At 38.1% G+C, this 17,001-nt stretch overlaps 1 protein-coding gene across 1 annotated transcript in view; it reads right to left on the minus strand.

Annotated features, from left to right (window-relative positions):
* Window positions 1-17,001, minus strand: part of WWC2 (WW and C2 domain containing 2) — a 170,610-nt gene that overhangs the window by 53,568 nt on the left and 100,041 nt on the right. The window contains exon 5 of the mRNA XM_036228681.1: window positions 2,877-2,956. Coding sequence (XP_036084574.1) covers window positions 2,877-2,956 — 80 coding nt within the window. The remainder of the gene's footprint in view (window positions 1-2,876; window positions 2,957-17,001) is intronic.

The following is a 17,001-nucleotide window of genomic DNA, read 5'->3' on the forward strand; positions in this document are numbered from 1 at the left end:
AATTTAATAGTAAAATAAATTAATTTAGAAATCAACTTTAACATTTGAAAGTAAAAATCAGGTGAGCTGTTTTCAAAAACAAATTGTAACGTTTAAAAATAAAAGCAGGACTACTTCAGAACTGCTCATTTAAATTTCAGAGAGCTTTAAAAATAGATGAAAATTTCTTGAGTATTCACTGCTCAATCGAATGTTAAATAGGAGAACAAGCCGGGTCACCTCAGTGCCCACCAGGGGGCCCCTTTTGGTCTTTCTTTCCCTGCTTTGGTCGCCTTTGAATCTTTTTACTTTAAATGTTGGTTTTTTTCCCCTTTACCCCCATGTTTTTCCTTTTTCTCCTCCACTTTTCTTTTTTGATCCTAACGGACAATATAATAAAATATTAGCATTACTTGCTGATTTTTTAAAATAAAGTACTTTGGTTTTTGTTCTTAATTTGAGAAATACCATTTTATATTTTTTCTTAAAAAAATTTTTTTTTGGTTTGTGTATAACCTATAATTAATTTTTAACATTGAATAATAATTGATTGAAAGACTATAACTTAGTCTTTTCTGAAAGAGATGATCATTTACATGACTTCCGTGAAATATAAGTACCCTTAAATCCAAACTACATGTAATCTGTATATGCTTTTGCCTTTGTGGGAGTTTTATCATTTCCCCCTTTCAAATTCTGACTAAACATGGGAGGTGGCAAAGTGGAAATCGTTTCTTCCTGGTATCCACCTACATACATGCTATACTGTCGCTTCAGCCAAAGTCAAATTTAGAACCAAAGACTGAAATGAATAACATAGAAAATAAAACCACATTCACTCATCTGGTATGAACTATTATATCAAGTAAAATGAAAGCCTGAGTTTAAGTTACATCGTAATTCCGGATTCGGCAAAAATATTTCATTCTATTGTGAATGAGTGAAAAGTTGCAAAAGCCTGCAGTGGGATTCTATTTAAATCTTTTCCTGAAATATATTTTCTATTATACCCCATGTAAAAGTCCCTTTATAGTACCAGGAATGTGGTTTCTTGAAAACTGGTCTCTGAGTTCAATCAATTATTATTCAATGTTATAGTCGTATGGTAGTTAACATTTGAATGAAAACAGCTTTATTTTGTCTATAGTTAAGATCGACAAGAGAGGCCCTCTGATGTTAGATATCATATCTTCCTGCTCTTGGTTCAAGGAATTAGAATCATCACAAGAGAATGCCTTAGTTCCTACAACAAATGTCTATTGTTTTCTTGTGGAATGTTATTGACAGATTCTTAAACATGCCTTAGATTCCTATAAAAACTGCTTGCAAGCAAATTGCTTTGAAACAATACAGCATTGTTGTATCAATATAACAAAAACAGCAAGTTTGGCTAACCTTTAATCCCGGGTGGTGACACGAGTTATAATTTCACGTGCCTCAAAAATGTTTAACGGATGGCTAAACATTTTGTGGTGCTCTTTAAAATTTGTTTTCTCTCTCCACTCTTGCCGCAAAACCCTCCTTTATGTTGACATACAATTACTAAATAACACATCTGTGTCATTCTCGGTCTGCCCAGTTTTTAGGGGAGCTCTGCAACCAACTTAAGTTCTGAGAACATAGCTCTGCTTAAGAACCACATGGAGAGTCATAAAATACACCTGGGGTGGAGGACTAGAAAGGTGTTATTTTAAGAGCTCCTCAGATTATGTTAATATATGGTCAGGATGGGAGCATCTGAAAGAATATCATGATCAAGATTACATGAGGTGAGTAGGCAAAAAAGAAGAGTGAGCCATTAAATCAATATCTGAAGCTAGTCACATGACTGGTGGTCAAGAGAGTGACTGGATGTCTTGAGATATAATTCATCATCCAAACAAACATACAGAACAATCAGCTTACGCCTGCCAGGCCAGCGAACACATAGGATCTTTAAAACGGGTGATGCATGGCTGCCTTGGATTGCTACTGAAGAAGATGCGGAGAACAACACAAGACGGATCAGGGAAATGCCTATAAATACTGCACCAAAATTGGTGGCACAGAGCCCTGCATCACAGAGGAGGGAAGTCAAAGCAGCTGAAGTCCTTTCAAGGATACTGCTTTCTGGTCACATATCTGTGAAAACCATCGGCTTTCTCCCTTGCATCAGCGCCCCTGTGGGTGGGGACTGTGAGAGGTGGGGCGTCTCGGTGAGCCTGTCAGGGTTTAGCTAGGCCAGGCCTCTTAGTGGGGAGTACAGCGAATTCCAGGGACTGGCAGTGGGGTAAGGGTTACCAGTTCCTGCAACCCTCTGTCCTCTATACCTGCATTTAACCTGCCCCAGCCAGAGCTATGCCAATGGCCTATGAGACTTCAGCATAGAACTGGGAAGGACAGAAGGCACCTGGAAGTGAGGGACTCACTAAGCTCCTCTGCTGACAATCCCAACTCGCTCTCTAAGATCAGTCTCAGTTCAACTCTGGGTCACGGCTGGGGCTGACAGAGGCTGAGGGCCACCTCCAGCCCGGGCCTAGGGTAGCAAGAGGAGGCTCACTCAGTGCCGCCCTGGGGAAGAGCGCGGAGAGGCGCTTCTGCGCCCAGTCTCAGCCTCACACATCCTTCAATCTTGGAGCAGCTGGAAGGTGTCCAGGAGACAAAGTAAAGTTTTTCACTTTGGTTTCTTTGGATTTCTAACAATTAATAAAAACTTCGGACCTTTTCAATGTACATAGATTTTCCCAAGCTTTTTGTTTGTTGGTTGATCGCTTTTTTTGTTTTTGGTTCAGAACTTTGAGCTTTTTATTTTATGTTTCTTTGAGAAATCTCTTATGTAATCTGAACTTCTATTTTCTTTGTGTAAGTCAGTGGGCTCTGAATTACTCTAAAATCAATTTCAGCATTTTTATACTCACTGTTGCAAGGTTTCAAAGCCTTGTTCTTTATAGAGCAATTCTTGCTTCATCTGCGAGAGTTCCCTCTTCAGCTTTTTAACCTTTTGTGAGAAATCAATGTAAATATGAATGTTTGTAAATAATTAGCAACACTGTTTTAAAATATAATCCATTAGTAAACTATTAAACACATAAACACAGCCCTTGGTTGAACATTCACTTTACTAGTCTCTCCTTGACTAATTTATGGAGGATAGATTAATTATGTTTAAATTATCACTGATGTACATTATTACTAATATTTACCCTCATCCTCTTATTTAGCAACATTCCTATTGTGCCCATTTTGTGATAAATAGCAAAGAGAGAGTCAGAACTTTCAGCCAAGATAGCTCTGACCCTAGAAGCTTGTATTCAGCCTTCCTTCGCTAGGCGTCAGGACCACTGAGCACAACTCTGCTTCTCAAAGATGTCAGGCGGTACCTGCCTCAGTGCTTCTGCAAGTGCCGGACAACTTCTCCCTCCAGTCTTCTATACTCAACTCCTTGTCACTCAGGTCACTCGCATGTTACCTTTCCAAATAGGACTCCTCTGACCACCCCACCCATGCCATTACTCTTTTTTATTTGTTCATAGTATTTTTCAAGAGCTGAAATTTTCTGTGTACTTGTTTACTGTCTGTCCCCCACGGAAAAGTAAGCTGCATCACACCAGCTATATCGCGAACTTCTAGAACAGTACCATGCAAACAGTAGGTGATCAATGAATATCTAATGTCAAACCGATAAAAAATTTTTTCCTATTGCCAAATATATTCTTTGGTAATAACAATACTAAAATCTGATATGTCAGAAGAATAGCGAACGCTTGGTTTAGTCACAAACTAGGGTTCTTCGCATGGCTATCAGAAACTTATTTCTGAATGTTAAGTTATAGCCTGAAATTTTAAGCACATTCTGTTATACAGTATTTCAATGTGCTTTTGAACATTTATTTCCTATTTATTCTACACGTTCCACAAATATTTATTGACTTTCCACTACGTGGAGGGTCCTGGGTCTGAAGTGTGAACAAAACAGACATGATCTTTGCCCTCAATAATTTCTTTTTGAACAACAGGGAGCCAGATATTGAACAAATAATCATCGAATGAAATAAATCTTGCCAATTACCATAGGTGAGATAAAGGAAAAGTTCAGGATACTTCAAGATATAAAAGGGGGTTGGATAAAGCCTGTCTGAGAAAACGATGTTAAGCTGATGGGGTTAGTGGGACTTCACTTGGTAGAAAGGGGGTTCTCAAAAGAGCTTGTGGACAAACCCTAATCTGTGTGTGTGTGGGGTTAACTCATCAAATCTCTGGGATTCAAAAAATGCTACTGTCACTGGATTACAGAGGTGGTATGTAGCATGAGATAGGAACTGGAAAAGAAGGCCTGATTATATGGAGTCTGAAGCCATGTTGAGGATTTCTAAATCTTATCCTAAAAACAATAAGAATCAAGGAGGGATTTTCAAAGCATAATCTGCTTTAAGATTTTAAAAGACCACTGTGCCGACTCTGGTGATTGGATCAGAATGGCCAAAAGAGGTACCTGTACTGTGAGCTGGCATGACGGCAGGGCTATAGAGAGAAGGGCCCAGAGGAAGATGGTATTTTGGAGGTAGAATCGACAGGACTTGATGAAGGACTCAATGTCTCCAGAGGGAGGATAAGGGAAAATATGTGTCAAAGATCACTTCCCGGAGCTTGGCTTGCCACCTGGGGCGCACGCAGGTGCTTTCCTAAAGAGTGGGACCAGATTTGGGGAGAAAGATCAGGATTTTCTTTAAGATATTTTTCTGATACCGATGAGACTTCAAAAGCAATTGGAATATGTAGACTTTGATGTTCAGAAGACGTGTCTGGAATAGAGATACTAAATTAAGAGCCATTGACATAAAGATGACATTTTAAATGAATAAGAATAAATGGGATCACCCAGAGTACGTGAGTATTGAAAAGAGAAGAGAGTTCAGAAACACACGTTGGCCATCTTCATATTCAGAAAACTACTAAAGGAAGAGACAAAATACACCATTAAGTAGAAGCAAGAAAAGTTGGAGGGAAAAAAGAGAGCATCATGGAATGTAAGAGAAAAAGAGTCAAGAGGAAATCTAGGCACTATGAGTAATAAAATGACGAGGGCAAGTGCTGTGTAATGCTCATGTTTGTATACCTAAGGCGCAATACTTTGGATAGAGTAAATATTTAATAATTTATCTGAGTGTTTGGCAGTTTGTGTCTTAAGGCATTTACATTTTATCAGGGAAAGAAAATGCAACTAATTGTCCTGCAAGGCTAGATTTATAACTACGAAGAAGTATAAACAATGGAATCCTAAGGAGAAAAGGACTTGGGATAAGGGCTGACCGCATTCACAGTGTATGGTGAAGACATTTCAGTTTTAGCATTAGACTGTTATGTCAAAGAGCCATCAGTAATCAATGAGCTATTGCTCATTTCAGATGTACTTCTATTTCTGACGGCACTCTCAAGAGCTTTTTACCAAAAAGACTGTAACATTTTATTTTAAAACAACAACAGTTAATCCAAAAATCAATAGCAACTCAAACAGCTGGGCTGAAACCTATCTTTACCTTTGAAAGCACAGTTGATAAAAAAAAAAAAATAGTGATAGTGAGCTTACTTAGAAATGAATTAAAATAATTAGTATTATCTCATTGACAACAAATAGCATTCTACTTAAAATCATTTGGGCTGTGATAACACACCAATTTTTTTTCAGAAATTAATTAAAACCTAAAATTAAAATTTGACAATTCAGACTTCCTCTCTTATGTAACATTTTATTGTATGTTGAGTGATAGTTACAGAGAAAGCTAACCTTTGTTTTGTTTTCTTCCACATTATTTACTTTACCTAAAGTTGGTTGTAAACTACTGTTTTTATTTTAGAGGTTCTTCATAGTGGATTAGCTGAATGATTCTCAGCTCTGGAATATCAATATTGCATTCTATTTTGTTAGGTATAGAAAAGTTTGATTCTATTATATTGACAAATGAAAACAAATATTATTTCCAACCAGACATTATTCCTAATTGCTCCTGGTGTTAAAACTATGGTCTTAATTAATTCAACAGCTTTTCTTCTTGGAGAACCATTTGACACTGTTGGCTATTAGAGGCTTGCTACTTCTATGCTTCCACTCTCCTACCCACCCTCAAATGTAGGACACAGAATGTAAGAACAAATGTCCTTAGATCACAGCTAAAGGATTAAGTTAATGCTGACTTGCCAATTTACCACAATGTGGACTCTACTAGGAAGGAATAATGAGAGCTAAAATTCAGGAGTACTTTATGTATTCCAGACATTGTGCTACATATAAATAACTAATTTCTTTCCTTCCTTCCTTCCTTCCTGAGGAAGGAGGAAGGAAGGAAGGAAGGAAGGGAAGGAAGGAAGGAAGAAAGAAAGAAAGAAGGGAAGGAAAGGGGAAAGGGGAGGGAGGGAGGGAGAAGGGAGAGGGAGGGAGGGAGGGAGGGAGGGAGGGAGGGGAGGGAGGGAGGAGGGAGGGAGGGAGGGAGAGAGAGAGAGAGGGAGGGGAGAGGGAGGGAGGGAGGGAGGGAGGGAGGGAGGGAGGGAGGGAGGGAGGGCGGAGGGAGAGGAAAGGGGAGGGAGGGAGGGAGGGAGGGAGTGAGGGGAGGGGCGGGAGGAGGGAGGGGAGGAGGGAACGGGGAGGGAGGAGGGAGGGAGGGAGGGAGGGAGGGAGGGAGGGAGGAGGGAGGAAGGGGGGGGAGGGAGGGGGGGGGGAAGGAAGGAAGGAAAGAGGGAAGAAAGGAAGGGGAGGGGGGGGAGGGGGAGGGGAGGGAGGGAGGGAGGAGGGAGGGAGGGAGGGAGGGAGGGAGGGGGAGGGAGGGAGGGAGGGAGGGAGGGAGAGGAGGGAGGGAGGGAGGGAGGGAGGGCGGGGGAGGGAGGGAGGGAGGGGGGGGAGGGAGGGAGGGAGGGAGGAAGGAGGGAGGGAGGGAGGGAGGGAGGAAGGAAGGAAGGAAGGAAGGAAGGAAGGAAGGAAGGAAGGAAGGAAGGAAGGAGGGAGGGAGGGAGGAGGGAGGGAGGGAGGGAGGGAGAGGAAGAGGTAGGGGGGAGGGAGGGAGGAGGGAGGGAGGGAGGGAGAGGGAGGGAGGGAGGGAGGGAGGAAGGGGAGGGATGGAGGGGGGAAGAAGGAAGGACGGAAGGAAGGAAGGAAGGAAGGAAGGAAGGGATGGATTGTCTGGCGTGAAGAGTTCGTTCTTGTCTTAGTTCGTTCGTTCTTTCGTGAGGTTCTTTTTCTTTCTTGCTTTTTTGTATGTCCTTCCGTAATTCCTCTCCTACACTTCCTTTTCTTTTTCCTTTCTTTCTTTCTTTCTTTCTTTCTTTCTTTCTTTCTTTCTTTCTTTCTTTCTTTCTTCTTTCTTTCCTTTATTTCCTTTCTTTCTCTTTTCTTTCTTTCCTTTTCTTTTTCTTTCTTTTTAAATGCCAGTTTTTTTATTCATACTATACATAATTTTTTTAACATTTTATTTTTTTTTAATTTTCCCCCTCCCCTCTCCCTTCTGGTAACCACTAGTCCATTGTCCATGTCCATGAGTCTCCGTTTATTTGTCCTGTTCATTTGTTGCTTTTAGGTTTATATCTCACATGTGATATCATGTGATTTTCAACCTTTTCTGCCTGGCTCATTTCGCTTATGTATGATTATTTCAAGGTCCATCCAAGTAGTTGCAAATGGCAGTATTTTCTCTCTTCTTATGGCTGAGTAGTATTCCATCATATATATGTACCACTACTTCTGTAGCCAATAATCTATCATAGGAAATTCAGTTGCTTCCATGTCCTGGCCACAGTGAATAATGCTGCTATGAACATCGATCTGCAAATATCTTTTCAAATATGAATTTTCAAGTCTTTGGGGTAAATACCCAGTAGAGGGAATGCTGGATCATATGATAGGTCAATGCTTAGTTTTTTGAAGAACCTCCATACTGCTTTCCATAGTGGCCGTACCAATTCGCAGTCCCACCAGCAGTGTATGAGGGTTCCTTTTCCTCCGCATCCTCTCCAACATTTGTTATTACTTGTCCTGTTGATTATAGCCACTCTAACAGGTGTGAGACGGCATCTCATTGTGGTTTTGATTGACATTTCCCTGATAGCTAGCAATGTTGAGCATCTTTTCATATATTTGTTGGTCATTTGTATGTTCTCTAGGGAGAAGTGTCTGTTCAGGACCTCTACCCATTTTGTGATTGTTTGTTTGTTTTTTTGTTGGTATTGAGTTGTATGAGTTCTTTGTATATTTTGGATATTAGGCCGCTATTGGAGGTGTTGCTTGCAAATATATTTTCCCATTCGCATGGTTGTCTCTTTACCTTGTTGATAGCTTCTTTTGCTGAGCAGAAACTTTTTAGTTTGATGTAATCCCATTTATTTATTTTTGCTCTTACTTCCCTTGCCTTTGAGGTCAAATTCATAAAATCCTCTTTAAGTCCAAGGTCCTTGAGTTTAATTCCTACTTTTTCTTCTATGCATTTTATTGTTTCAGGTCTTATATTCAGGTCCTTAACCTATTCTGAGTTAATTTTGGTGTGTGGTGATAGACAACAGTCTAGTTCATTCTTTTGCAGGCGGCTTTCCAGTTTTCCCAGCACCATTTATTGAAAAGACTTTCCTTTCTCCACTGTATGTTTTTGGCATTTTTGTCAAAAATTATTTACCTATATAAATATGGGTTTATTTCTAGATTCCTGATTCTGTTCCACTTGTCTATGTGTCTATTTTTCTGCCAATACTCATGCTGTTTTGATTACTGTCACTTTGTAGTATAATTTGAAGTTAAGCAGAGTGATGTCTCCAGCCTCGTTCTTTTTTCTCAGGATGGCTTTGGCAATTTGGGGTCTTTTGTGCTTCCATACAAATCTGATGATTTTTTTGTTCTATTTCTTTAAGAAATGCCAATGGGGTTTTGATGGGGATTACATTAAATCTGTATAATGCTTTAGGTAATAAGGTCATTTTAACTATGTTGATTCTTCCAATCCAAGAACACAGAATATCTTTCCATTTTTTTACATCTTCTTCTATTTCATTTAATAGGGTCTTACAGTTTTCATTATATAGGTCCTTCACATGTTTTGTTAGATTTATTTCTAGGAATTTTATTTTTATTTTTTTTTGCAATTGCAAAAGGAATCACTGTTTCACTTCTTTTTTTTCTGACATTTCATTATCAGAGTATAGGAACGCTATGGATTTTTGAACACTGATTTTGTATCTAGAGACTTTACTCTATTTGCTTACTGTTTCTAGTAGTGCTCGTGTGGAGTCTTTAGGGTTTTCTATATAGAGAATCATGTTATTTGCAAATAGAGACAATTTAACTTCTTCCTTTCCTATTTGGATGTCTTTTATATATTTCTTTTGTCTGACTGCACTTGCTAGGATCTACAATGTTATATTGAATAACAGTGGCGATAGTGGACAGCCTTGCCTTGTTCCTGATCTTAGAAGAAAGGTTTTTAGGTTTTCACCATTAAGTATAATGGTGGCTGAGGGCTTGCCATATATGGCCTTTATTATGTTAAGGTACTTTCCTTCTATACCGATTTCGTTAAGTGTTTTGATCATAAATGGATGCTGTATCTTGTCGAAGGCTTTTTCTGCATCTATTGATATGATCATATGATTCTTTTTAATTTGTTTATGTGGTGTATCACATTAATTGATTTACATATGTTGAACCATCCCTGTGCACCTGGGATGATGCCCACTTGATCGTGGTGTATAATCTTTTTAATATGTTGCTGTATTTGGTTCGCTAGTATCTTATTTAGGATTTTTGCATCTGTGTTCATGAGAGATATTGGTCTGTAGTTTTTTGTGTGTTATCTTTACCAGGTTTTTCTATCGAGGTAATATTGGCCTCATAAAATGAATTGGGAAATATTGCCTCATCTTCGATTTTTGGGGAAGATTTTGAAGAGAATAGGTATTAAATCTTCTTTGAATGTTTGGTAGAGTTCACTGGTGAAGGCATCTGGTCCTGGACTTTGACATTTTGGTAGCTTTTTGATGACTTTCAATTTCCATACTGCTGATTGGTCTACTTAGATTTTCCATTTCTTTTTGATTCAGCCTGGGAAGGCTATATTTTCCTAAGTACTGGTCCACTTTTTCTAGGTCATTAAAAAGATCATAGTATGATCTTTTGTATTTCTGCAATGTCAGTCATAATTTCCCCTCTTTCATCTCTGATTTTGTTTGTGTCCTTTCTCTTTTTTCTTTAGTAAGTCTAGCCAGGGGTTTGTCAGTTTTATTAACCTTCTCAAAGAATCAGCTCTTTGTTGCATTTACTTTTTCTGTTGTTGTTGTTTTTTTTTGTTTTCAATTTCATTTACTTCTGCTCTAATTTTGATTATCTCTTTCCTTCTGCTGACTTTAGTCTTCATTTGTTCTTTCTTTTCTAGTTTTTTAATATGAAGCATTAGGTTATTTATTTGGGCTTTTTCTTGTTTTTGGAGGTAGGCTTGTAATGATATGAACTTTTCTCTTATGACTGCTTTTGCCATGACCCAAAAGTTTTGATAAGTTGTACTATCTTTATTATTTGTTTATATGTATCTCTCAATCTCCCTTTTATTTTCTGACCCAGTTATTCTTCAGTAGTACGTTGCTTAATCTCCATATTATTTGTGGTTCTTTCCACTTTCTTTATACAGTTGATCTCTAGTTTCAAAGCATTATGATCAGAGAATGTGGTTAGTATGATTTCGACCCTCTTATATTTGTTGAGGCTCTTTCTGTGTCCCAGTTATGTGGTCAATCCTTGGGAATGTTCCATGTGCACTAGAGGAGAATATATAAGCAGCTGTTTTGGGATGGAAGGCTCTGTAAATGTCAATTATGTCCAACGGTCTAATGTGTCATTTAAGGATGTTATTTCCTTATTGGTTTTCTGTTTGGATGATCTATCCATATCTGACAGTGGGGTATTTAGGTCCCCTACTATGATAGTGTTTTAGTCTGTTTCCCCATTTAGTTCTGTTAGTAATTGCTTTACATATTTTGGGGCTTTCTGATTGGGAGCACAGATATTAATAAGTATTATGTCTTCTTGGTGCATGATTCCCTTTATCATTAAGAAGTGTCCCTCGGTATCTTTACTTTTTTTATCTTAAAGTCTATTTTGTATGATATTAGTACTGCTACTCCCACTTTACTCTGAATGTCATTTGCTTGAAACATCATTTTCCACCGTTTCACTTTGAGTCTATATTTGTCTTTGGAACTGAGATGTGTCTCCTGGAGGCAATATATGGTTGGGTTTTGTTTTTTGATCCAATCTGCAATCTGTGCCTTTTTATTAGTGAGTTCACCCCATTTACATTTAGGGTGATTATTGAAATATGAGGTCTTCTTATAGCCATTTTATCTTTTGCTTTCTGGTAGCTCAGTGTTCCCACTGCGTCCTTGTCCTTGTGTTCTGTTTTCGTTATTTTGGTTGGCTTTTGTGGGTTTTCTCTCTGGTCCTTCTTGTTTTGTTATATACTTCAGTTCTAAATCTTTGGCCTATGGTTACCATTATGAATATGCGTGTGCCTTATCTCCATTCCCCTTTGCAAATTTAGATCTTTGAATATTTCCTTTTTCAGTCACTGTTGTCTTATTTTGTCCCTATGTATGCTGAATGTTCATCACTATCTCGCTATAGCAAATCTCTTCCTATTTTAAGATTATAATGCCCTGTTAGTAGTAAAGGGTGCACTCCTCTGCTTTTATCAGCCTGCTAGTCACCTTACTCTTAATTATGTTTTGTTTTGTTTTTTCATTTTGTTTTAGGTGAGCTGACCTCTTTCTGTATTACCTGTAGTGCAGGCCTCATAGTGGGGAAATCCCTCTATTTTTGTATGTCTGGAAAGGTCTTTATTTTTCCTTCATATCTAAAGGAGACCTTACCTGGATACATTATTCTAGGCTAGTAGTTCCTTTCATTTAATAGTTCAAATATTTGATTCCACTCCTTTTTTGCTTGTAGGGTTTGTGCTGAGAAGTCCAACGATAATCTAATAGGTTACTGGCTTCTTTTCCTTGGCTGCCCTGAGAATTCTCTTTGTTGTTGATTTTTGATAATTTCAATACTCTGTCTTGGTGAAGGTCTTTTTGGGCTGAGATAATTGGGTGTTCTATTGACTTCTTGAATTCCAAGCTCCAGCTCATTCCTTAGATTTGAGAAATTCTCATCAACTATTTGTCTGAAAATGCTTTCTAATCTCTGCTCCTTTTCCTCCCCTTCGAGAATTCCCATTATTCTTATGTTTCCTCTTCTGATGGTTATCATCTAGTTCTTGTATTTCTCTTTCATTATTTTTCATTTTTCAGTTTCTCTCTTCTTCCTTCTGATTTATTTCTAGATTTCTGTCTCTGATATCACGGATCCTTTCCTCCATTTGGTCGACTCTATTTCCCAAGCTTGTTATTTCATTTTTCAACTCCTGTAGTGTGTTCTTTATCTCCAGAAGGTCTATTTGGTTCTTTTTGAGGGGTTCAGTCTCCTTGCTAAAGAACTCATTCTGCTCATCTAGTTGTTTTTTCAATTCCTGAAATTGTTGATACAATTTGTTTCGGATCTCAGTGAGAGTTTTTTCAGAAGTACCATCCTGAATTCTCTGTCATTTAAGTCATATATTTCTATGTCTGTAAGCTTATTTTCTGGAGATTTTTCTCTCTCTTTTTTTTCTCAGATGCCTTGTCACTTTGGTTGTCCATGGTGTTTAATGGTCTATTTCCCCTCTGGGAATTAATGGAAGAATGTTCTGCTTCCCCCCCCCCCCCCCCCCCCCCCCCCCCCCCCAGAAATAAGATTTCTTATATAATGGTCCCAACCTGTTGCAAGTAAGGTGTTTTTCTCTTGGTTTCCAGTAGGTGGTGTCTAAGTCTCTGGGATCTCTGCTTTATATACAGTCTTAATAATATCTTTTTTTCCCCCTTATAGATGTTTAATCATGCTCTCTACGCTCAGTCTCAGTTCCTGTTAGTGACAGTTCCGGTAGCGTTTGCTCAGATTCCCCTGGGGCTCCACGGTGTTCTGTCTCGGAGGGTATGGGGGGAGAGGCCCTTTGGGTTGGGGGTTGGAGGATGTGGATCAGCCTCAGTTTTGCAACTGGGCTGGTAAAAATCAACTGTTGTTTCTCTGCTGTCCTCGCTTTTCTGCCATCCCTGTTTCTCTGCCTTCTCCCCTGATGATTGGGCACTGCCGCTGGCTGTGTGGAGCTCACAGCTCGCTCAGGCAGGGCTGTTCAGGGAACTCTCTGCTCCTTCTCCCCTCACCCTCCTCCTACAGGGAGCTCTGGCTGCAAGAAGCAGCTTCTTTGTTTCTCCCAGTCTACCGCCTGACGCCCAGGGTTCTGACCTGTGGTAGCTCTTATGAGCAGATCCCACGCTCAGACATGCTGGTGTGCAGTTTGAGTGTTTTTTGTTGTGTTTTAGGTGTTCAGCTTATTGTCATTTCAAGAAGAGAGATCTGGGGACGTCTCTCATGCCGCCATGTTTAATCCAATCTCCTAAACAGCTACTTTCAATCCTCACAACTCTTCTCTTAGATAGATACAGTTTAATTCTTATTTAATAGGTGGGGAATCTCAGACCTAAAGAGAATACGTAATCCGCTGAAGGTTTTGTTCCTATTGAGCAACAGAGAGCAGTCTAAAACCTAGGAGAATTTTTTTAAAACTATGATCATAAAAGTTTTGGTTATTAATGGCATGATAATACATAGATGAAATACAATGTAGAATTGTAGCAAAATGACCTAAATAAAATCTATAGCCTTTATTTTACCTTAGGAACTTCATTATTCCTATATCCCACCCAAACTGAAGATCTAAATAGCCCCACAACCCTAGAACCTGTGTTTCTTTCTCTTTACCTACTAGCCATACCCAATCATCTCACTGTACAGACCTATATCTATGGAATCAAATATCAAAACCTAGAGGACCAAACTGGAGACAAGAGAGCCACGACTTCTGCACATTTCCTTCTTTCTACACTGACTACGGTAAAGCAGCTGATATCTTCAAGTGATTTTAATGTTATTTCTAAAAATCAGGACACGCTGTGATTAAGTGTGATAAGTAAAACTGTAAATCACAGAGCTTCTTATAATTTCCTACAATCCTATTGTAATAAATTTCATTTTAGCAAAAGAAAGAAGATGACGATGAAGGAAAGGTAAATTCCAGAAACCTGTGGACCTCGGAAAGATCACAAGACAGGCAGGTTTCATAAGTTTGTCTTAAAAGTGAACCTGGAAAATGCCATAATGAGCAAAATGGCATTTCACTACTGAATACCTTCCATTTACCACGATCTCTATAGTCTTGCTGGGAGCTCCTCAAGCAAGCCAACAAAGGGCAACTGTCAAAATGCTCCTTCTGGAAAGCATTCCCTTCACTGCTGCTTCCACATCACTAAAAACCCTCACCTTTAAGAAAAATGAGAAATCAGCTCCAGATAGTCACAGGATTACTGACAAAAAAAATTTTTTTTGACTTTACTAAAGAATAGAGGAAAAAGAATCCCAGATGCTGTTAGAAACATTTGTGATGTCTAATAAGTAAACTGTCATTAGAAACAAGATAATTGAACACAACATTGTTTTAAAAATTCAAACTCTGGTTAACAATAGAAAGGAAAAAAAGTCACAGAAAAATTATATGAAACATTTATGAAATATACTACTTTGAGATACAAATAATAGATAAACATATGGAAAGTCGATGCTAGATCTCCACAATTAAAATAAATCAGTAAGTTGCCACAGGACTCAGCATAGCCTCGTTTAAGATCTCCTTTGTGAATATTCCAGGTGCACTTGAAAATAATATGTATTCTGCCGTCTTTAGATAGCATGATCTGCAAATGTTAATTTGATCAGGTTGGTGGATGATATTGTTTGCAATTCAACAACTGTGCTGATTTTGTCTGTATATTCTATCAGTTACCGAGAGAGGAGTGTTGATATATCTGACTGTAATTGTAAATTCGAACTTCTCCTTTCAATGCTACTGGTCTTTACTTCAGGTATTTGAAGCTCTATCATTATGTATACACATCTTTAAGGGTTATGTATATACATCATTATGTCCCATGATGAACTGAGTTATTAACAGAAAATCTCTAATAATAATATCTTTGTTCTAAAGTTTACTTGATATTAATATGGCAACTGCAACTTTCTTTGCCATTTGTATTTTCATGGTATATATTTTTTATTCCTTTAATTTTCAACCTGTGTCTTTATATTTAAAATAGGTCTGATGTAGCCGTCACAGAGTTGATTCTTATTTTAACTATTCTGATAATTTCTGCCTTTTAATTGAAGCATTTACACTTTTTACTCTTAATGTAATTATGGATATTATCAGGTTTAAATCTACTATTTTTATATTTGTTTCCTAATTATCACATATTCTTTTATCCTTTCTATCTCTATTCCTACCTTCTTTTGGATTAACTTTTTTTTTTTTTAATGATTCTATTTTATCTCTGCTATTGGTAATACCCTTGTATTTTCCTAGTGGTTACTCTAAGGCAGGGATTAGCAAATGACAGTTTGTGGGTCATTTGCTATGGCCTAATTTTTCATGGCTCATGAGTTAAGAATGGTTTTCATGTTTCTGATAATTTTCCCCAAAAAAATGAAAAGAAAAAATCTGACGGAGACTGTATGTGGTCTGATATATCAGTTTTCTGTTGCTGCTGAACAAATTATCACAAAATTAGCAGCTTGAAATTACACTCATTTAATAGCTTGCAAGGACTGGCTGGGTTCTCTCCTCAAGGTACCACAAAACTGAAATGGAGGTGTCAGCCAGGCTGAGTTCTCATGTGAAGGCTCTGGGGGGAATCCACTGTCAACTACATTCTTCTTGTTGGCAAAATTTAACTGCTGTGGCTCTAGGTAGGAATGTGATTTGGCTTCCTGGCTGGCTAAGCGCAGAGGTCACTCAGGTCCTTTCTGTGTGGCTTTCTCCATCTTTAGTATAGATGTGGTGCACGAAAGCCCCTTGTACTTCGAACATCTGACTTCCTCTGCTACAACCAGCCAGAGAAATACTCTTTTTGCATGGCTCATGAGATACCTTCAGCCCACCAAGATGATCTCTCCATCTCTAAGTTAGCTGTGCCATACAGAAGAACTCAATCACAGGAGTAAAATCCATCATATTCAGCCTAGAGGTTATGCAGCGTGCATATACTGGGGAAGGTGGGGAAGTGGGTAATCCTGGAGAGCATCTTAGAATTCTGCTCACCATAGCTTCAAAACTTAAAATAGTTACTATTTGTTACCTTTCTAGAAAAATTCTGGCTGCTCCTGCTCCAGTTCATCAAATATACAGTCTACCTACAAATGATATTATATCCCTTTGTGAGTAGGGTGTTTGCCTTATGACAATATCCTTCCATTTTTCTATCCTTTCTGATATCCCAAATTTTACTTCTAAATATTTTATAAACCTCACAATATATTTATTCTTATTTAAATAAGCAATTATATTTAAATATTTTAAGTTATTAAGAACTTATCTATTTACACACTTATTTGCTATCACCTACATTTTTCATTATTTATAAAGATCCAAATTTTCATGTAGTATCATTTTCCTCTGTCTGAAGGAAGTCCCTTTAACATTTAATATATTACAGTTCTGCAGGCAAGCAATTTTCACAGCACTTGTTTGTTGGAAAAATTCTTTATTTTGCCTTCATTTAAAAAATCTGTAATAATTGTCAGTTACGAAATAGTCACAGGGGTGTAAAATACAGCACAGGGAATATAATCAATAATATTGTAATAATTATGTACGGTGTCAGGTGTGTACTATACGTACTGTGGGATTCACTTCGTAAGGTATATAAACGTCTAACCACTATGCTGTATACCTGAAACTAATGTAACATTGAACATCAACTGTTATTGAAACATTAAAAAAAATTAATTTGTAGTAAAATATATACATAATAAACTTTACCATTTTAAAATGTACGATTTAGTGGAATTAAGTGCAATGATCATCACTAGTCATCTCCAGAACTTTTTCATCA

The sequence above is a fragment of the Rousettus aegyptiacus genome, unplaced genomic scaffold (assembly GCF_014176215.1).
Source record: "Rousettus aegyptiacus isolate mRouAeg1 unplaced genomic scaffold, mRouAeg1.p scaffold_m13_p_11, whole genome shotgun sequence".
Classification (NCBI taxonomy): Eukaryota; Metazoa; Chordata; class Mammalia; order Chiroptera; family Pteropodidae; genus Rousettus; species Rousettus aegyptiacus.